The following is a 22321-nucleotide window of genomic DNA, read 5'->3' as shown; positions in this document are numbered from 1 at the left end:
AGTCTTTCACTGTGTACAACCTGCTGTGAAGCTTATTTTAGTTTTGAATATCTTTGTGGCCTTGAGCGCTGCTCAGAATGAATTGGAGAACACTGTTCTTGTTCCAGAAAGCTAGTAATTGAGGCAACTGAGCTCTCTGAGATAGTGTACTTGATAACACAGATTTCTGAAACTACTTAAGCCAAAAGCATTTTGAATTTTCTGTTCTTCCTAGCGGAGCTTATTTTTGGTTTTACACCTCAGTATGGCAACTTCTAGGAATTGCAGTGGTTTAAGTAGTAACAGTAATTTGGCTATTCTAAAATTACAAATTGGCTTTTCCGTTTACTTATGGGACCAGGAAGAGATGTTGTGAGAAAGAGTAATAGTGAAATAAACACAAACACATTCAGTTGCCATCTTTATTTCACATCTCTCTGGAGTTATCTGAACATGTTTGCTACCTGAATAACTATCTTCTCAGTAGTGAACCTTGCTGATTACCTTTCTACAAGCAAGTACTTTTTTGAGTATGTCTCAGCAGCTTTAGAGAAACAAAACTTTATTTAATATGGATTCTGTGATTTACTTTCCTTCATATGTGGGATTCAGAGTCACACCCTGACTTTTTTTTCTCTTCTATAGTACAAGACAAGCAAAGAGGGAAGTGTTATGGGTGTTACAGTGTCTCGGATTGCCATGCTGTCTCACTGTCAAGCCTTGTCTCAGGCCTGCAACTATTCTGAAGGTAGGTGATGTCACAGAAACCTCAAAGGAATGAAGGTTCAGCGACATCATTTTCGGTGGCTGCCTCTTATATTTTTCGCAGCTGTGTATAAGTAACCAATACACAATAGTATCTACTTAAAAAGAAAAAAAAAAAGAAAAAGTATAAGAAAAAACTGCAGGTTAATTCTCCCCCAAAAGTGAAGACTATCTGTAATCTTTTCCATCCAAAATGACATCATTTTTATTGCCATAGTGAAGAGGAATAAAAAGTGGGATTTGCAACATGTCTAGAAAGTTAACAAGTCTGTTCTGATGAATCAAAAGGCGAGCACTTTCCAATGAGCTTGAGTCTCCCTCTTGCTGTACTGAACACTCATTAAAATGTCTTTCCAAACTCTTGTTCTTCGTAGTGTGTGTAAATATCAAAGCACCTCTTGCATAAACTGGTTCTGTACTAGTTGCATGAGGCTTTTTGGCTAACCCGGAAATGGAGATTGGAAATTGCTGGTGGGAGTACAGAGAGTTCTGCTACAGGATATGGTTTTAGTCTGCTGTACCTTGTAAATCAAGCTGATTTATATATCCATGACTGAAACTTTATTTTTAGAGCTGTATGTCACAGTACTTTAAAATGCAGAGTTTGTCTTTTGGAAGCCATCACTTTAATTTCCATTGCTTCTGGGAGTCAGTGCTTGAATGATGTTCCCTACTCTCTTTCCCTGCTACTGCTCATGCATAATGAGGTTAAGACCCTTTCTGTTCTACTGATGTACATTACAGGCTGGAACGTAATTTTCTTGCACCTTTCTGGGATGTGTTCCTTCTCTTAAATTGATGTTCAGTTGTGTTATTTTGCATAACAAGGAGCTCTGACTAGTAAAACGTATAATCAGACAAACAAGGCTCTGCACTTGCTACGTGTGTACCTCTTGGAACAGATCTGACAGATTCAAATGACAGATTCAAGCGTATGCAGATTCTAGCATAAATAATGGTCACAGCTGTCCTGGCACATTTCACTTCAAAACTACAACTTTCTTTTCCCAGGTGAAACAATAGTGAATGTTTTGGATTTTAAGAAGGATGCAGGGTTGTGGCATGGCATTCTAACGGTGAGTTGAGCCTGTAAAGACTTTCTGAAGCATTTCATAACTCTTTGTAATTGCAGCATTTGAGGACATGGTTGAGGACCATTACCTCTTAAGTCAACCATTTCTCTCCCTGCTAGATCTGCAATTCTCTGGAGGGAAGTGTAGAAGCATCCTCAGTAAACTTATGTGAATTCATGGTGGGGTAGGCGTTGATGGGGAGAGAGGGTGACTCCTATTTCTGCTTCATAATAGGTTTTGTGAGCCCTTTTCTAAAAATCTTTTTTCCTGCTTTTCAGAATGTAATGAACAAACTGCATACTGTCAGTGTGCCCTATTCTGTGATGAAAACCTGTCCACTCTCATGGGTGCAGAGAGTTCATGCCCACAAAGGTAACTGTGTATGTTCCACAAATTTAGCTTGAAGTTCTCAGGATAAATGAGTGAGGGGCATTAAAATCTCAAATGCTTTAGAGCCTGTCTTGTTGCTCTTCCATGACAAATCTCGAGGGCCAAAACTCTTAATTTATTTCTAAATATGCACAAAGTCCTAGTGCCATGTTAATGTCGGCAAACTTGATGGGGACCTCATGACCTGTGTACTTGAAGCTAGTGCCTTTTATGAGACCAAGAAAATGGTTGAGCACAGCAAGATCCATTGATCCCCAGTCCTCACCGAGGACATTCAGAGGGTGATAGTGATTTATGCGCTGTGGAGGAGGGGCTGCAGCAGTGGCCTACCCTGGCTCAGGTGGTGGGCAAATGGCCTGTATGCCACAGCAGATGCTATTGTATGTTGGGGTTTGCTGTTACTGCAGGCTCAATTAATTAAGGCTTGCTTGCTTTAGCGAGAATTTTCTCATTTGGGAGTGTTGGAGTGTGTATTCATATGAAAATGACTCATGGAAAGCTTTTATTTGTCCTTATATGGTTTTTTTGTGTTGGTTTGCAGCAAAAGTTGCTTTAGTCAAGTGTCGAGACTTGCACTGGGCCATGATGGCCCATCGAGACCAAAGAGATGTCAGTTTGAGTTCTCTACGCATGCTGATTGTGACTGATGGTGCAAATCCTTGTGAGTATGCACATCCTGCTGTTTTCAGGAGAGAGGTTTCTTAGCTAGTTGTCTCACAGGCTCAAGCTTAACTCCTTTTGTAGATACTTCCGAGAAGATTTCAGTTAGGGCAGCTGTCTAGTAACACAGAGCTCTGGGTTGTGATACTTGAGCACCAGGGCAAGGGGTTTTCTGTGCTTTCATCCTTTGAGTATGAGTTGTGAAAGATACTGCAAAGTAAGAAACAGGAGGGTTGAATGGGGAGCTCTTGTGTGTAAAACAGAATTCTGGTAGACACAGTGAGATTGGTTTTAAGTTGCTCACAGGGGATAAGGTAAAGGGTTTTAAGAAGAACTTAGAAGGGGAAAAAAATCCCCAGAAAAATCTGCAAGGAATGCTGTTAGCAAAAAGGCTTAAAGAATGTTTGTCTAGATGGCACCAACTGGAAGGGATACTTGGAATACCATTAGACCTGTTTTGATTATGCATGCTGCACGGAAACAGACCCTACATATGCGCACTAGTTGTTGGAGGTTTGGAAAGTATTTTAAGCCTGTTGTACCATGAGCATGTAACAACTCTGAAGCGAATTGGGGGAGAAAAGCAGACTTGTTCAAGAGAATACGCCTGTTCCCAAGTCACATTCAGTAGGCACTAAAGCTTCTTTGTGGCTGGTATCTTGGAAGATTTTTTTAGAAGTGCTACAGTATGTGTACTCTGCAAATACACTGCACTTATTTCTAGGTTATTTTACAGCCAATTTTTTAAATCAAATTATGTAAAGTCATAGTGGCATATTTGCTCTCTTTCCAGGGTCTGTTTCCTCATGTGATGCCTTCCTGAGCTTGTTTCAGAGCCATGGGCTTAAACCAGAGGCAATTTGTCCATGTGCCACATCTCCAGAAGCGATGACTATTGCAATACGGAGGTAATGGGCGTACAGCATTGCAGTCTATTTGCTAGATTAAGTGATCCAGGCTGAGGTTTGTTCACACATCGGTTGGTCATAGTTGACTTAAGCATGTAATAAGCTCCAGTGACATTTACTGTGTGCGCTCAGGTATTCAAGTAGCTAAGTTGTTAAACATTTCTCCTAAGGTAGGAGTGCTTTTTTTCCTCTAAGATGTGTGACAGCTCAACAGTGCCTGTAAGAACTGTGCACTGCTTTTTCCTACTCTTGATTTACACAGCTAGTGTGATATTCTTGAATCTGAGATTAAATGTGATATCACTTTGGACAGTCATTTTCATAGTCTGTTTCTGTCCATTGCTGCCTTCTGTAACAAATAGCCCTGTAGGCATCTGCCCTGGGAGCTGGTGTTTAACATGGGGTAAGCTGAAGAGCTAGAAGAGTTGCACTTGCCCAAGAATACCGTTTCTTACTGATCAATGTGGCTCTTCTGGGAGGCAATCTCTACTGCCATCTCACAGTTTTAAATTTTTTATGCAAAGAAGAGACACTGAAATATGCATATTTCTGTTGCTGCGATATCTTAATCCTAGTCTAATAATAGCCTGTGCGCCTGATTTAGTGTATTGATTTTTTTTGTCCTTCAAAGGCCTGGGGTCCCTGGGGCACCTTTGCCTGGAAGAGCCATCCTGTCCATGAACGGGCTGAGTTTTGGTGTGATTCGTGTCAACACTGAAGATAAAAACTCTGCTCTCACTGTCCAGGATGTTGGCCATGTGATGCCAGGAGGTAAAAATGTGCAGCAGTCTCCTGTAAGACCTTTTTGCGAATGGTCTGGAATGTTTTAGAAAAGGAACCGCTCAATGTTCTCTCCCATATTCAGCCTCAGCATTGGGGGAGGTTAGGCAGTCCCCATACCGTGTTGTCATATCTGTCACGGTTAAATGTGTCAGTTCTTATACAAGGCAAATCTTGGGGACTATTTTAACGATACATAATTTGTCCTAGGAATGATGTGTATAGTGAAACCTGATGGACCGCCTCAGCTCTGTAAAACAGATGAGATTGGTGAAATCTGTGTTAGCTCCAGAGCAGGAGGAATGATGTATTATGGGCTGGCAGGGGTGACAAAGAATACCTTTGAGGTATGTATAGTAGAATGCATCTTTCTTTCCCTGTTTCCTGTGTAGAACTGATAGCCTTGTATAATCTCTTGGGTTTGTAACTTAAGTGTTAATGTTCTTTTTTAAAAAGATACCCTGAAAAACTCCTTACAGTTAGATATATTCAGCATTCCCCTTTCATAAAGGTCTCCCACAGTGCTAAAATGATGACTGTACCAAAGATTCCCTCACCTTCTCCTCATCACTTCACTCACATATAGTGCAATTCTTGATGTGGGGTATGTTTCTCTATCCTCAGGCAAATCCACTTTGCCTCCAATGTCCTCCCTTCTGTTGCAGGTTATCCCTGTGAACTCGGCTGGCTCTCCAGTGGGTGATGTGCCGTTTGTCCGTTCCGGCTTGCTGGGATTTGTTGGACCTGTACGTAATACAGTTTTTGAGCTTGCATTGCTGTATTCTTCTGTTTGTGCTAGTAGCCTTCAATGTTTAAAAGAAAAGCATCTGGGTACAGAAGTATGTGTAAGGATAGCTTGCTGTCGATAAGATAGTCGAGAGTTAATGGGTTTGCCTGAACCAGTAGGAACCCTTGCTTTTCCAGCATGTTGTCATTACAGTGCCTTACTGTGTGGCTTATTACATTTTTAGATGGCTAATTCTTCTAAAACCGAGTGTAAGAAGCTTTTTGTATGGCAGATCTGCTATGCATGCTGGAGTGTCTTGTCTCACTGAGTGGCTAGAATGCTTCTCCTGGTTTAGTCATAAATGATGTAATTTAAAGAGAAAGAAAACGTGTTTTATGCAAATTCCATTGATCTAGCCATAGTTATGAAATATGCAAGTCATCAAAGACATTTGAATATCCACTTTATGTAAGTTACTCACAGATACCTTTTTATCTTTCAGGGCAGTTTGGTGTTTGTGGTTGGCAAAATGGATGGATTGCTGACAGTTAGCGGACGTAGACATAATGCCGATGACATTGTAGCAACTGGATTGGCAGTAGAGTCAATAAAAACAGTTTACAGAGGAAGGTTAGCAAAATAAACCTTGCCCCTCCCCATAAGCTTCTGCATGTAATATCGTGAAACAGGATCTTTAGTGTGATCTTCAATTTCTCTTCAGTAACTGGTTTGTTTGAGTAGCTCAGTTAAAGTATATATGGTTTTGGTTTAGGTGGTAAGTGGCCTGATCCTGCCCAACACAGGTCTATGTTACCGACTATCCTGTCTGGCTTTTCATCAAGTCTGTGTACTTTAGGGGAAGGAATCAAGTAACAAGATAAGTCAGCCACATGGAGCATTTAATTCTCTGTCTCTACAGAATTTACTTTTAAGTCTCTGTAGTAGTTAGCTGCTGGCTGATGCTCTGCAGCAAGGAAGAGTTTCATTAATGTCCAAAGATACTTAATTTTATTTAGCAGGTGTGGATGTAATTTTCTAGATCCGCAGGCAGGGTTGGAGCTCACATCTCTAAGACTTAACAGGAGATTTTAAGCCCCCTATGTCATGTAGATACTTTTAAAGCTTTTATTGCATTGGTGATTTGCCACAGGTTGGAACAGAAATGTGATAGCAGGTTGAGAGGACGGGGGGCTATGCTATGTAGAAATTTCATCAGAAGGTGGAATTAATCCCTTACTTCACAAAGTCTTTCCTTTTTGACTCAATTTGAATTGTCTAATGTTTTTTCTTTGTCTTTGCCCCATGGGGTTTTTCTTTTTTACAAGTTTTGTCTTTAGTCTGTTTCCTTGGTTTCCTGTTCCCAAGGAGTAAAACTGGAATTTGTGCCAATATGGCTCTCCCCTTTTCCTTAGGATTGCTGTGTTCTCAGTATCTGTCTTCTATGATGAGAGGATTGTGGTGGTTGCAGAGCAGAGGCCAGATGCATCTGAAGAGGACAGTTTTCAGTGGATGAGTCGCGTGCTGCAGGTAAGCCCACTTACATAGGTGGACGAGGTGAGTTTGTGCAGTTTTTCAGTGTGTGGGCAGATCCGAGGCCATCAGCATGCCCCAGATGGAAAGAGCACAGGCTCATGATCTCTCTTGGCACAAGGTGTTTTTACAGGGTCACAAGCTGGGTACATCTGCTGTGTACAAGCTGTTCTGTTATGTCCTGAAGGTCCTGGGAAAGCGGCTGCAACACAGAATAGTGTAGGCTCTGACAAAGCGGTCAGCATGATGCTAGCAAGATGACTGTGTAGAGAAACACAGTTGCTTCTCAGCACTGCAAAGCAGATCCAGTGCTCAAGCTTAGGAGTTCTGCTTTTAGTCTTGGACCATGCTGATGCTCAAAGTTATGCTTTAAAGCCGCACTTATCTTTGGAGATACATTTTCAGCAGGGAGACAGTCAGCAGAGAAAGGTTAAAACAGCTGAATGAGTGTAGTCCTAAGAAAGTAGAATGAGTAGCAAATACTGACTTTGAGAGCTGCCTGCATTGCATGTATGTCATTCTGGGGAATGATGTTTCAGGTTGTGAAGTATGCAAACTGGGGAGAAAAATCAGGGAAGTACCTGGTGGTCTGAATAATGTATTAGATGCCTGAATGCTGAGGCGGATGAAAAGGAACAGCATGTGATGGTTCAGAGGAGACAGATGGATAAAATCCTAAGATCAAAATCATATGATTCATCAAGCAACTGTGTATATTTTGGGATTTTGGTGATGAAAGATTTAAAAATGGATTTCTTGTATGTGAAATGGACTATAAAAGCAGGGATGCTAACAAGCACTTAACTCTTACCATAGGGCTTGCTGATGTTACAGAGGTGAAATGGAATGATAGTGACTGACTTGCTCCCTCAGTACCTTATAAATGCAGGGATTTGTCTTTCAGTATGTCAGTGCAGCCAGAAACAGTGGACTGTCTCCAGTAGTACCAACAATTCAAGTGACCATCTTTCCTTTCCCTAGGCAATTGACAGCATTCACCAAGTGGGTGTATATTGCCTTGCTCTTGTGCCAGCCAATACATTGCCAAAAACTCCGTTGGGAGGGATCCATATCTCTCAAACTAAACAGCACTTTCTGGAGGGCTCTCTGCATCCATGCAACATCCTCATGTGCCCGCACACGTGTGTGACGAACTTGCCAAAACCCAGGCAGAAACAACCAGGTAACACGAACCCCTTTTGTTTAATGTTAGTAAACTGAAGTTCACTACCTCAGACCTAGGAAGCTGTGTGATGCCTCGAACACTGAGCGTTCTACTTGCTGGGGACCAGAGCTTCTCTTGTGGCCTGTGGCTGGGGCGTGTTTGAGGCCTCTCTTTGCATGTGTCAGTCAGGAGTTTTTACTCCTACCTTTGAACTTATTGGGATTCTCTCTATTGATGAATAGGAGACTAGCGATGCCTTCTGAACTCTATCAGTGCGGTTTCATTACCTCTCTTCTTGCATCCATGCCCCAGAGCAGTGGGATCCTACAGAGAATCTTTGTACCTTTGCTCTCCTGCAGATTGCAGTTCTAGGCCAGATCCTTCCCATTTGCATTAGAAGTCCACATTTCATGTGGCTGTTCTTTATCAACAGGCGTTGGCCCTGCCTCTGTGATGGTGGGGAACCTGGTTGCTGGGAAGCGCATTGCTCAAGCCTCTGGAAGAGATCTTGGTCAAATAGAAGACAATGATTTAGTTAAAAAGGTAAATCAGTATTTGTTACAGCTAGAGAATGGGAAAGAATTTACCTTACAGCTGAATGCAAAGCAGCAATGTGAAGCACTTAAGTACTGCCTCTGAAGTAGAAGCACTAGTATTTAATTACTGCCTCTTTGTTTCAGCACCAGTTCCTGACAGAGGTATTACAGTGGAGAGCTCAAGCAACTCCTGACCACCCACTCTTCCTTTTATTAAATGCCAAGGTACAGTCAGTGCTGAGTTGTTCGTTTTTTAAGGTCCACAGCATATTATTCAGCGCAAGTTTGAGACTGTGTTTAAAATCTTTTGCCCGCTCCAGTGTCCTCTATTTAGTCTCTGTATCGGATTTTGCCCATAGATTTGTAACTTAAAATTTGAACCTTTGAACCTATAGGTCACTTCACCTAAATGACTGTCATGGTTCAATGCTTCATTTTAAAACTGAGCGTGTTTGTAGGTCCCACTGGTTCCTGTATCATTTAATGGTGTATCCCTGTTGAGTATATTCTGGCAAGGTTCTGGTGCAAGAAGACCTGAACTGACTCCCTGGAAGGTAGAATTTTCTAGAGCAGATCTAACTCCATCTCTATCTTTTTGATATTGTAGTGGATAAATGGCTCATTGAATACCAGCAGCCTATAGGTATAGATAACTAGTAGCTATAGACTGACGCTAGCAAGCAAGTTTGGTTGTTTTTTTGTTTTTTTGTTTTTTTCCAGCGGCCATTTTACTGACACATGTGTTGTGCCAGGCCCTGTTTAGAGCATTTTTGTCTCCTTTCAAGGGAACCACTGTGTGCACAGCCACCTGCCTTCAGTTGCACAAAAAAGCTGAGAGAATTGCATCAGTTCTGTGTGACAAAGGACATCTCAATGCAGGAGACAATGTGGTGCTTCTTTATCCTCCTGGTAAGCAAGTTTTAATGACGACTGCATCCTACTGTGGAAATGCAGCATGGTCTTTCTTTGAAATCTCACTGAGATCTGGAAATATAGGAGACATCATTGAAACAGCGGTACCTTAGGGACTGCTTAACTCACTGATCTAGTTTTGACTCCAGAGAGGGCTGTCCTAATGTCTTGCAGTTGCAGTATCAGGACTCAAACTTTGTTTCTCTAGAGTTTTGGAAAAGCCAGTTTGTACCTTCTCACTCCTGGCTAGATCTTGCTGTGTCATCAAAGACTTCTGTGGTTATCAAAGATCCTCTGGTATGCTATGTTCACTACAAGGTTGTTAGAAACTTGTGACTGCACTGCATGTGCTGGAGAATTGTGCTAGTCACCCTACCAGAGACTCCTCAGCTCCTGGTCTACTCAGATCTTGTTTGTCTGAAGTCACGTTGCCAGTTGGCAGCTTTTCATCCAGGGAAAGCATGTAGTTTGCTATGAGAAATGGCAGGGTGGCTTCTGGTAGAGACTGGTGCCATCGCCTTGAGCTGTGCAGAAAATGGACACTTCTTCTGAGACTCTTGGGTGCCTTTCTACAGCAGTAGGCTGGGAACAGTGCGAAGTGCAGTCTTGCCTGCTGTGGCGCACAGCTTTATCACTTGGCGTGTGTGAGATGCTCACTGCTAGTGAGAGGTGCTCTCTGGTGTGTGTACTTCTTGCCCTGCCAGACAATTCTTTTTGTCCTGACTGACTTTTGAGCCATTTGACACTTGAGACGTTCTTTTCCTGTAAGATGGATATGGTTTTCTATGTGGTCAGTCTTCTCTACTTTCCCAGTCCCCTATCCCAAGCTTTCTTAGCTTCCTTGTTGTGCTCCCGCAGTGTTTGGACTGCTTATGTTGCACATCTGTGCTGTGGAAGTGACTAGTATGTGTGCCTTCTTCTAATGGAAATCGTAACCGGTGCTTGGAGAAAAAGTACTCGGGGAAAGGCTGGTGTCACCAGGGTGTCCATCCACCAGTGTCCTACACTACAGCCTATCGTGTCCTTGCAGGCATTGAGCTAATCACCGCGTTCTATGGCTGTTTGTATGCTGGCTGCATCCCCGTGACCGTGAGACCACCTCATGCTCAGAGCCTCACTGCTACGCTGCCCACTGTGCGAATGATCGTGGAAGTGAGTAATGGGGCTGTCGCTGAGAGCATGGCTGGAGCACTGTTGCTTCGGCCTCTCAGACTCGAGTGGTTAACACAGCTGTCCAAGCTCCCATGCTGTTTACGTGACAGCAGTGATTGAAGCACATCTTATAAGTGAAGGACAGTGTTTTCGTTCATTAAATGGAAGAGAGAACCACCTCTCCTTATGTGGCAAGACAAATTGCTATAAAACAGATGGCTTCTGAGAGATACTAACGTGATGTTACCACCTAAAATTTCACATTGACGCTCCTTATTGCTGGGCAAGTGCAAATCCTGTTATTAGTTACTTTCCAAGCCCAGTAACCAGGAAAGAACCATGGGGGAGAAAGCTAGACGTAGACTGTGTAATGTTCTCACCTGCTGTAACGGTCCTGACACGGTTATTTGCATTTTAGTCTGTGTTTGGGGTTCTAGTGAAGGAAGAGTAGAGAGCAGTGTGTTGCAAAAGCCAAAGAAATTAATGCAGGTTTGCTGGGGGAAGCTGGCTACAGATTGTAAACTACACTGCCTGAACATCAGATCTTGCAATGACAGTGCCACTGGGACATGCTTTTGTCTTTCTTTTTTTTAGTAAGTGTTTATCTTTTTAGGTCAGCAAAGCTGCCTGTATTCTCACAACCCAGACCTTAATGAGACTACTGAAATCCAGAGAGGCAGCTGCTGCTGTAGATGTGAAAACCTGGCCAACCATCATTGACACAGGTGCGGTCCGTGGGCTAAAAGATTTTCTGAAGTTCTGTGTAAGGGTTACCATTGACTTCCAAAGGGACTGTCCCGCATTTCAGATGCTAACTGGATGGCTCTTAAGAATTTGTTTGAATATTTAGAAAAACTATCCAAGATATAAGCTAGGTCTGACCTTGTTTACTGACATCTCTTCTGCATTTGTTGACCTATGTGTGGAAAATAATTTTACTGAAAAGCCATGTGCAGACAACTGTTAATTTCCTTAAGACAAGAACGAGTTTGTCTTTTCTCCCTTTTCCTGAGAATAAATAATTTTCTACATGGGAACTTTGGCAAGAGTCTTGTCATATTGTAGTCTGTCTCTTTTGGAAAGAGAATTAATAGAAAGCTTTATGGGCCATCTCAGGCTTTTTGAAAGTTGTGTTCTCCTTTCAAATACCAGTTCAGTAATCAAAAATTAACCATGTTTGTTCCTTTCTTGCACAGATGACTTGCCCAGGAAGCGGCTGTCTCAGATCTATAAGCCACCTACGCCTGAAATGTTAGCATATCTGGATTTTAGTGTTTCCACAACAGGCATGCTTACAGGAGTAAAGGTACAGTAAAATGCTTTTAGAAGGTTGGGTTTTTTGGTGTCTTGTCTTTGGCTGATATCCTGAACCACCTCTCCCCTCGACCTCCACCAAAGCTGGCTCTTGTAGCTTAAATAAAGACCATGCTTTTCTTCCAAGCTATGGATTCACTGCAGACAATGCAGTGTAACTTCGTGCTGGAGAATTAGTTCTGCAATGTAGGAAGGCAGGTCTCTACAGCGGGCATCAGGAATTCTGCTGCTGCCTCCCACTGGAGAGCTGCCTGTTAGGAGAGCAGTGAGCGATGCGAGTAGCGTAGCTGTGAGCTTCTGCTTTCCCCCCACCAAGAGCAGAACAGGAATGCAGTTGACAGAGAAGAGGATAAGAAACTAAAAAAGCAAGCCTTAGGCTGTCATGAATGATCAGCTGTGTCTGGAGTCTGAGATGCCTACAGCTTTTAAGCAATAGCTATTGGTATCACTATTTCTGGTTTATTATGGCTCAGAGGGTTCTGCAATGCTCTGCCTCTGCTGTGGAAGATAAAGGAAGAAGAAACATAGTTTATGGAGAGGTGTTATGAAGGCAAACCTGTCTTTATTCTTACCTACCTGTCTTGATGAAGTCCTATTTTGATGTCCGTGAACTTCAGCACAGTTTCTCTGTCTCTTGTGTTGCAGATGTCCCACGCAGCAGTGAGTGGCCTTTGCAGGGCAATCAAGCTTCAATGTGAGCTCTACTCCTCTCGGCAGATTGCAATTTGTCTTGACCCCTATTGTGGACTAGGTTTTGTGCTCTGGTGCCTTTGCAGGTATGACTTTTGAGGGGAAAAAGGAAGAGATTAACTCTTGGCTGGTTATAAATGGGAAATGGCAGTCCACGTCTTTATCTGGTGTAATTACAGACAGATTATGTTGACATAACCAAAATGAGTAATTTACAGTAAGGGGAGAATTTGTCTTTGAACTGACAATAATATGTTCCCTTTCCTGCAGATTACCAAGATGTTATCCTATCTTGATTATGCGTATTTGTGCTGCCAAATATTACTGGCTCCAGAATGTTTCTCTTGCCTTTCTTCCTTGATTATATGTTGCAGTAAGGGAGTTTTTGTTCTGTAAACTGTGTGGTTGAGCCAGTTCTCTTCCTTCACTCTGACAGTGTGTGCGCACATTTGTGTGTGTATAAATTGTTATTCTTGTACAGTAAGTTGTATTTTTAAAACGATGTTGCCACAGAAGGTGGGCATTGGAGCTATTATCAGTTTGCCTCAGATGCAGAATCCCACAACCTGCTTTTGGTCTAGCAGGAATGTAACATGAAAATACAGTAAATATTAATTTAAAGATAGCTACATGCTATGCAAAAATGTTTTCTTCCTTAATGTTCTTCACAGTGTGTATTCTGGACACCAGTCAATTTTAATTCCTCCTATGGAGCTGGAATCCAATCTTTTTCTCTGGTTATCTACTGTCAGCCAGTATAAAATAAGGGACACTTTCTGTTCCTATTCAGTCATGGAACTGTGCACAAAGGGACTTGGAAACCAAGTTGAAATGTTAAAGGTAAGAAATGTTTCCTGAATGTTATGTTACATAAATTAAGGAAACTGTGGTAGTAAAGCAAAGCGATACGATTGTTAAATACAACAGTTTTCCTATTGCACAAGTCTCCAGTCCACAGCTTGCTCAAAAAGCAAAAGCAACAAAAAATGTTTGCAGCCCCAGGAAATTAAAAGGATTGAAATTGAGTAGGGTGTATGTATTGCAGTGTAGGTAGCACGTTGCCAGTGCGTGTCAGAGACTGCTGGGCAAACCCTAAAGAGAGGATGCCAGCAGCAGAATGCTATGCAGAAGAATTGCTTATATAACAGTCTGCAGTGAAGGCTCAGACCAGGACATGATGTGAAGCACACGTTAGGCAATTTGCTAAATAGAGGTGTTTTCTCCTTGGAGATGAGAGGAAGGGGAAAAAAAATAGCTACACAAAACGCTTCAGGTGGCTTTTTGCATGAGGTTTCCTGAAATAGTGTACTCCATCTATGAGATTAAGGATCAGTCTTGTTCTGTTGGTGGCATAGAGTTCTGAAGGTGTCTGCTTTGGGGTGTGTCACCAGTTAAACAGCATAATGCACAGATTCGAACAACTGGCCAGTGCTGTTCAGTGCATTTATGGTCATGTCTAGAAATAATAACGGATTCTGGTCCCACTTTTGTTGAAGACTCAGTGTAATCCCAGTAAATGACTTTACTCTCACTTGATTTGGTTTCCATCTATATAAATAGTGAATAACAGATGTAATCTTAGCTGAAAAGCACCGCAGAAGCACGTGATGCTACGTTCTGTAGCAGAGGAAGAAGCACTGTTAATGCATATTTTGTTCTAGCAGTACTTCTAGGCTCTGGTCAGACACATTTTATAATTACAAATAGAAGCTGAAAAGAGGAAATAACTTGAACACAAGAACAGGGTTTGTCCTGCATTTCCCGAGTAATTTCCAGGGATAAAAAACAAACGTCACTTCTTGTGAGGGGACACATCTTGTAATGAACACATACAGTCCTTTGCACTCATTTGTGTTTTTTCCAGGCACGAGGAATTAATCTGTCCTGTGTCCGGACTTGTGTGGTAGTTGCAGAGGAACGGCCGCGAGTTTCTCTCACTCATTCCTTCTCCAAACTCTTCAAAGACATTGGCCTGTCCTCTCGTGCTGTAAGCACCACCTTCGGATCAAGAGTCAACGTTGCTATCTGTTTACAGGTAACGGGAGTGCTTTCTAGTGCATGTGTTGTCACTGGTATCAGATTTCCAGATTCAGGTGTATTCTGAATCGGCAAACTTCCTAATCTGCACACGCTTCTGCATTGTTCGCGTAGCCCAGCATCTGCTTTGGAGAGAACAGCTGGCACAAGATTTAAGCAGCATCTCTTGTTTTCAACTGCCAGATTATATCACAGATTTTCAAAACAACTGAAACATGACATTAGAGAACTGTTTATTTCCATGTAAACAATGACTAGTTGCCCCAGGGCTGACAGTTGAGAGTGCTTGGGCTGTCTCCATAGCAGCTCCCCCCTCCCCAAAGATGCATCCCACACTGGTGTTACACTCGGCTTAGAGAGAAAATAGCCTGTTTACCGAAGTGTTTCCCTTAGTGCAACTGCAAAGATGGGGAAATGTGAATAGGAATTGTGCTGCCAGTAAGAAACCCCTGGAGACGTTTTATGAGCTCAGGCAGAAGTTACTCTGACTTCCATAGATATATTAATTTTTTTAAAATATGTTAACTCTTCAGGGAACATCTGGGCCTGATCCCACCACGGTGTATGTAGATCTGAAATCCTTGAGACATGACAGGTACAGTAAGTTTACTTAAACTTATTTAATAACTCTATATAAAATGTTGTAATGGTACTGAGCTATCACACCTCTCAGTAGCTTTCAGCTCTTTTTTTTTTTCCCTGACAATGTTTTCTTTACCTTCAGAGTACGTCTAGTGGAAAGGGGAGCTCCACAAAGCCTGCTACTTTCAGAGTCTGGGAAGGTAATCTCATGTTACTACCTAGAGGCATGGCACACAGCACCTGATGACCACGCGTTTCTTTTTATGCCCCTTATGGTGTAGGTGTGTAGCTAGGAAATGTAGTCTTGTGGCATGGCATGAGAAGAGGTGATAGCTGGTTACACTGTTCTTCTGGAAGTTAGTTTGATTTATAATAAAGTATCTGTTGATTTAGGAGCATGCTTTGCTGAAACAATTGGGAGAATTGGTTCTGTTTACAGTAAATGAACCATATCAAAAGTGTCTGCTGTCATATCCTTGAAATCAGCATGCATTTACTGTAGCTCTTACTCCCTTCTTTAAAGGGATTAACAAAAAGACGTTTCCCAGCAGTTTTTAACATTGAATTCTTCAAAATCAAGGTCTAGCAACGTTTACAGGCCTAGAATGCCTTACCTACGTGGCTCGAGTCACGAAATACATTCATACCGTTAGCATACTTCAGTGTACATGTCCTAGCATGTTTTATACCTGTTTGTAATTTCTACGGGTGAAATCATGCCTTTCCGGAGGTAGATGAACAGCCTTTGTATTTTAGTTGTGCGTGAAGATAATTCATATACAGATTACATATTCCTTCTTGTGATCTTTAGATTTTACCTGGAGTCAAAGTAGTCATTGTTAATCCTGAGACCAAAGGGCCTCTTGGAGATTCTCATCTTGGGGAGGTAAGCGCAGATTTCGCTATTTGGGTAGCTTCTCCTGTTGTCTGCTTCTTGAGCTATGTTCTCTCTGTTCGCTTATGTAAGTTGCTGGGTGACAGTTCGTGAGTGGTAATACTTGCAGGCCTTTTTAAGCTGAATTCTTGCTAGATTGTTGAGAATTTGGGTGTGTTATTTTACTGTCAAGTTGAAAGAAAAAGAAAAAGCCTACTAGAAAGGAAGGCTTATTCCACTCTAAATCTTGCATAACTGGCTTCCAAATAATCTAATTTACATTTTGCTTTCCTTATCTTGATTACACACCAGTATATTTGATATGTGTTGGTAGATGATTATCAATTTTTGGACTTCCCATGTTATAAAAATCCACAGTTTATTTACTCGGTTAATCCTCAGCTTACAGTTACTAGGAGAGTAGATCTGCAAGATGCATTTTTAAGATTCTACAGGATATTTGGAGGTTTGAGCTAAATGCAAAACGTTTTTGGATCTGGAAGATCTTAGATAAAAAGAGAACTTTCTCATTACAGTTTATTACCTGCTTCATTTTAATACTCAACAGATGCTCTGGTTTTGTAGTGTGTGTTTTTCCACTTCCTGTACAGATTTGGGTTAATAGCCCGCACACGGCCAGTGGCTACTATACTATCTATGACAACGAAACCCTTCAAGCTGATCATTTCAACACTCGTCTGAGCTTTGGCGATGCTGCTCAGACACTTTGGGCTCGGACGGGATACCTTGGTTTTGTTCGTCGGACAGAGCTCACAGCTGCCAGCGGAGGTATGGCAGAAATTAGTCTTTATCTTTTAAATGAAGATGAAGCGTTTTCTTTCATACTATGCAGCGACTAAGTCCTGATCCGTGTGTCTGGATACAAGAGACACTTTGTTTTATCTAAATTCCGTTTATTGTCTGCCACTTTCTGTTTTCATAGTATGCATACACTTCGTTTCCCATCTCTCCTCTCCAGAGCGCCATGACGCACTGTATGTTGTTGGAGCACTGGATGAAACTTTGGAACTGAGGGGACTACGTTACCATCCAATTGATATTGAGACTTCTGTATCTCGAACGCACAGAAGCATTGCTGAATGGTAAAACAGCCATGAAAAATGAATTTATCCTAACCTAGCTGAAATGTAGCAACGTTTATGCAAAGATGCAGGGTTTAATAGAAAAAAAATAGGCAAATTCAGATACTTTTTTGTGTTACCATCAACAAGTCATGCACCTCATTTCCCATCTGTAGATCAGAATAACACTCGGCTGACTGACTCAATGTTTTCTCACAAGCCTTAATTCAAAATAGAACTGATGATTTCCTGCTTTGTGGTGTAAAGAACCATTTATATTTGAGTCGGTGAAAGCAGCTTTTAGTTCGTATGTCACACTAGGTAGTACTGAGGTACGTTGAACTGATCTTTGACACGTCGGGACTAGGTCTTCTTGGAGTTAGGTCGCTTGGAAATGCAGCCCAAAGCAGGTGGTAAACTCCATCCAAGCATAAAGAGTTGTAAGCTTTGGATCTTTGTCTTTGTGAAAATAACTGGCGTTTCTGTTTGTTTTTTTTTTTTTCTTTTTAACTTTTAGTGCTGTATTCACGTGGACCAACTTGCTCGTGGTTGTTGTGGAGCTGTGTGGCTGTGAACAGGAAGCCCTGGATTTAGTTCCTCTGGTTACAAATGTGGTCCTGGAAGAACATTATCTAATTGTGGGAGTGGTGGTGGTAGTGGATCCTGGAGTTATTCCTATCAATTCCAGAGGAGAGAAACAACGAATGCATCTCCGCGACAGTTTTCTAGCTGATCAGTTAGACCCCATATATGTGGCCTATAACATGTAACGTGGATGGGGGAAGCGATGTTCAGAAACTTTGCGGGACCACTAAATGACCAAGGGTGGCTATAGCAACGAAGCTGGTGAAAATTACTAATACTTGATATAAAGTTTGAGATTGCTGCCATATTCCCTTCATCTCATCCTGTGGTATTAAGATCACGTTAACTACCAATGGACAAAAGGAAATGTGGTAGACAATGGAAAACGTTTGTAACAGTTTACTGAAATATTAGCTTTATAGCAAATGCAAAGTTGACAAGTGTGTGAGCTACAAAATTCCTAAGGCCTTTACAGTAGTGCTACTTTTTTCATCTGTTGTACATATTTGTATTTTTATCTAATACTGTTTTAGGATTCTATAAGGGGAGGGTTTATTTAGTTAAGATGATAAACTATTAAGAAAAGGGTCATCAGAGTTCTGCAGTTCCCTACTATATAATGTACTTTGCATCTGTACTGTAGCTATTCATTCATGGGATCACACAACTTATTTAAAATTGTGCCATGACCAAATCAATAACTTACAGAATCTAAGAGTTACTTATTCATATAGATATTTCTTGAATTTAAAAAGAATTTTGCCTATATTTTAAATATGTAAATATTATTATACATAATTCACTTAGATAGAAGATTAACTTGGATAATGATGACAGCTGAAGGTAGAAATGTTTAAGGACAAGTAACTTTTGTGGTCCTTAGCATAATTACATTTGGTTAGACAACTAATGTGAGATCCACACATCTTTCACAAGATTTCTTATTTCGGTATGTAGTGTTTTACTGCTGGCCAGAAGTGTGTCATAGCATGTAGAAACCTATGATTTTAAGGCACATCTTTCTAAAAGAGGCTGAATTTAAGCAGTAACATGGAATTTGGTAGAAATCGCAGTGCAAGTCCAAAATGCTTAACTGAAATGCTGCACCTGAGTGACAGCCTCTGCCTCCACCCTCTATGACACCTTGTGTTTAAAGGAAAAAAAAAAAAATCCTTTAGATCGACACACAGTTAAATTCACTGTTTGTGCAATTCAGTCATTATTCCATTCAGTTCCCTCTTGGTAGAGCAAGAAATATTGTAAATAGGCTTTAATGTGAACTGGGAGGCAACAACCCGGTTTTCCGCAAAGCATTCACTAGAAAGAATTAGATAATTCTGAGTTTTAAGTTGAATGCGATTTTTCTTTTACAGGAGGAGGCACAAAAATGAGACAGAGCAATTCTGGTAAACACATTGTTGAATAACTTTGTGAAAATTAATATCCCAGCCTTCAAAATACTGTGTCAGTTTTCACATTAGTAAATAAAGAAACAGAAGCCTTAGAGTAGCGGGTATAAGCTCTTACTGTTAGGAAGCAATTGCACACCGGGCTGAGGGAGAGATGATGTTTAAGCTTTGACTCAAAATTACCTTCCTTTCGTCTAATACTTAATAATCTTTTAAGAATAATTAAATTCCTATGGGTGTTAAGAAAATACGATTTTGGAAGCGATGAGAGCTGATACCAGATACTGCAACAGGTTTTTTTGAGTCAAATGTGGTATACAGTGTAAATAAACTTGTTGTTAAAATGTTCCAGATTACCTCATTCGAAGTTTTTAGGCAGTTTTTAAAAGGTTTATAGTATGAACTCTGAAGACCCTGTGGCAGTTAGCAGAGCAGAACCCAGTGTATCTGTAAGCAAACCCCAGTTTTGTCCTTGAAAAACTCCTGATGCATTCTGTTAGTTCTTCACTGAAGACAGGAGTATTAAAATTTAGATAAGAAGTTCCAAATGATATTTTTGAAAAATATTTGGTGGGGGAGTAGATTTAGAAACTGGAAGTTATTATGGCAAGTCTAGACTTAAGAGTTCTTTGCAAATGCTTCAGTTTACAGGTGGACACTTTTGAACAATTTCTGTATCTACCGCAGTAGTAAGACACCACCACAGATGCAGTTTCAATGGTATTGTGCTGCGGCCTGGGTGTGAACAGTTGTTCTGTTAGCAGCAGGGAGACTGTCTGGTTTCTTAAGATGTGCGTCCTACAATACCTGTGCATGAAGACTTTAATATATTTGGTTTTAACAAATTGGCCACAAAGTGAGGAAAGTGACAGGTGTAACTGTGACTTACACGGTTGGTACTGCAACTTATTTAGGGTGCGAAGTGCACAAAAGTTGTTCTCCCTTTTCAGCCAGCAAAGTCTTGTTATTACATGTTACGCATCACTTGATTTTTTTTTTTTGTTTTCTTGCACAGCAAAGTGACTTGCAGTACAGCTTCGCTTCATTGTTGCCCATTTCAGAAAAAAATTCTGATGGTCTCGACCTTTTTCTTACTCAAATTAAAGCTTTAGATAAATTGTTTCAACAAATACTGGATTTATTGAAGTGGTTTTTAAGTACAGCTCTAGAATTGTCTTTTATTTTTACTCATGATTTTTCAGAAATACAAAATGCATGTATTAATTTGATCAAAGATTCCCAGTATGTGGCAGATTGACTTTCTGAAATGGCATTTTTGAATGACATACTGAATTATTTTGATCCCTCCCCCCCCCCCTTGGTTTTTATTTGGCTAGGTATTGATAGTTTCTTATGGTTTGGGGTTTTATCTTGCAAGTTTACGGTGTACTCTTAATCTTTATTCTGGCATGTTACGTTTCTCTGTGTTGGAGAGCTGTAAGTTTACAGTCCTGCCCACAGAACGAGGTAGCATTCCATTCGTGATCGCCAGTAAGTGACATATAGCAGCTGGCCAGTTTTGACTTTATTGAATGCTTTTGTCCATGTTTGGCACAGCGAAAAGCAACGTACTGGAGAGGAGAAGTGTGGAGCTGTGAATCTGGAAACCCCGATTTCTAACTCCAGCTCTGCTGATGACTTGCCACAAGGCCTTCCATAGGTCATTTCACTCCTTCCGTTTCTTCCTCTGTAGATGAGGATAGTATCTAATCCTTACAACATCCCTGTGAGGTAACTAACTGTACAGCACTAAGTGCTACCTATTTTTCATTGCTAGCCTCTTTGAGGTTGGGGTCAGTTTGTTCTTCCAAACTGATAAATGATTATTTGGTTGTCATGGGAAGGCTGTCAAAAGATATGACCGTCTTGCTTTACAACGGTCGCTTGGTATCTTTCCGTACGAGAACAAACTGAGATACTTAACTTCAGAACATTGGCAGGGCCACCGATGTTGCATGTGCAGGTTCAGAGTTGGATGCTTTTCCGTGACTGCTGAATCAAGCGTTGAGTCGCAAGAAGCAGGCTCTCCACGCCAGTTTGACTTTGCAGCTTGTCCAGTTGCAGAAGGCAAATTATTTCCTACTGTTGTCCATCAGATTCCAAGCTAACAGCTGCAGTGAAACTTAAAAAATTAGGAGTTCTTAACACTTTGAACTAAAATATTTTGTATGTCTTACTGTTTATGAATATTCCCGAAGCAAAACATGTGGGTACAGGTAGTTTCAAGTCCTGTTTTGTTAAAATTTGCACTGCATTTCTGATTTAAATAAATGTAATTAAGATGTGTCATACTAACTGTCCTGACAATAAGGTTGTAAAAACGAGATAAATTTTAGCCCTAGATGCAATTTTTCTTTAATTTCTGTCAACCTATTTACCATTGTCAAATTCAGACTACAGCATTATGTAATTATGTATAAAGTTTTTATTTATTTAAAATTAGATTAGATATACATTTTAAATTTAACATCTGGCTGGACAGTGTTCCATTAACGCATTGATTGTGTTTCCTTTGTCTTGTGTTAATAAATATTGATGCCTGATTGCTTGCTTAGTTCTTCATCCGCTGTTTCTCCGGAGGATTTTTTTTTTTTTTTTTTTTTTTTAAGGCAGCAAACATGGGTTAGCATTTATCCTGGTGAAAGGGAGAACTTGTAAGTATTTTTGCAAATATGTTACATCACTTGTATCTAGAAATGTGTGAGACCTGAAGCTGTGCAGAGCTGAGCTGCCTGCGCGGCCGGGGCTGAACAGAGTTGTCTTGTACCTACAGCAGCAGGCCGTTTAGCTTTTGAAATCAGTTAGAACTGAGCTCACTCGCCGGGGACGGACTAGATGCAGTTTTAAGCATGACCTACCTATAGTTAAGATTTTACTGTAGCATTAAATAGTCTTTATTCAGTTGCTGCTTAGGATTCAGGATTGGTATGATGCGTTTTGAACTGGAATTCAGTGAGAGATTTATAGACTCTTAAACCTTTGCGATTCCCAACAAGATGTGAGGGCTTCTGTCCTCTGGAGGGCTGAGGCAGCTGTGTAAGGCTTTGTAGGAGCTGCTGAAATAGGGACTGGGGTGGCATGGGAGATTTAACGCTGGATAATCTCTGCTCTCCAAAACTAACCATGGAGTTTTTGTGAAGATTTATTTTAAATATTCATAAATGTTAAGAT

General features: G+C 41.0%; 1 protein-coding gene across 1 annotated transcript in view; it reads left to right on the top strand.

Annotated features, from left to right (window-relative positions):
• DIP2B (disco interacting protein 2 homolog B) overlaps positions 1-21693 on the top strand; it is a 69879-nt gene extending 48186 nt beyond the window's left edge. The window contains exons 13-38 of the mRNA XM_050914079.1: positions 625-727; positions 1756-1820; positions 2096-2189; positions 2749-2868; positions 3661-3775; positions 4407-4546; positions 4766-4902; positions 5221-5301; positions 5785-5912; positions 6695-6809; positions 7794-7995; positions 8411-8520; positions 8658-8738; positions 9299-9422; positions 10456-10577; positions 11191-11302; positions 11774-11883; positions 12537-12667; positions 13253-13421; positions 14446-14616; positions 15152-15213; positions 15343-15400; positions 16012-16086; positions 16686-16863; positions 17054-17177; positions 17674-21693. Of these exons, the coding sequence (XP_050770036.1) occupies positions 625-727; positions 1756-1820; positions 2096-2189; positions 2749-2868; positions 3661-3775; positions 4407-4546; positions 4766-4902; positions 5221-5301; positions 5785-5912; positions 6695-6809; positions 7794-7995; positions 8411-8520; positions 8658-8738; positions 9299-9422; positions 10456-10577; positions 11191-11302; positions 11774-11883; positions 12537-12667; positions 13253-13421; positions 14446-14616; positions 15152-15213; positions 15343-15400; positions 16012-16086; positions 16686-16863; positions 17054-17177; positions 17674-17926 (3180 nt within the window). The 3' untranslated portion in view covers positions 17927-21693. The remainder of the gene's footprint in view (positions 1-624; positions 728-1755; positions 1821-2095; positions 2190-2748; positions 2869-3660; positions 3776-4406; positions 4547-4765; positions 4903-5220; positions 5302-5784; positions 5913-6694; positions 6810-7793; positions 7996-8410; positions 8521-8657; positions 8739-9298; positions 9423-10455; positions 10578-11190; positions 11303-11773; positions 11884-12536; positions 12668-13252; positions 13422-14445; positions 14617-15151; positions 15214-15342; positions 15401-16011; positions 16087-16685; positions 16864-17053; positions 17178-17673) is intronic.
• Positions 21694-22321: the final 628 nt, after the last annotated feature.

The sequence above is a fragment of the Gymnogyps californianus genome, unplaced genomic scaffold (genome assembly GCF_018139145.2).
Source record: "Gymnogyps californianus isolate 813 unplaced genomic scaffold, ASM1813914v2 HiC_scaffold_32, whole genome shotgun sequence".
NCBI classification, from domain to species: Eukaryota; Metazoa; Chordata; class Aves; order Accipitriformes; family Cathartidae; genus Gymnogyps; species Gymnogyps californianus.
The sequence above is the reverse complement of the archived record's forward strand: the minus strand, read 5'-3'. Positions and strand labels throughout refer to the sequence as shown.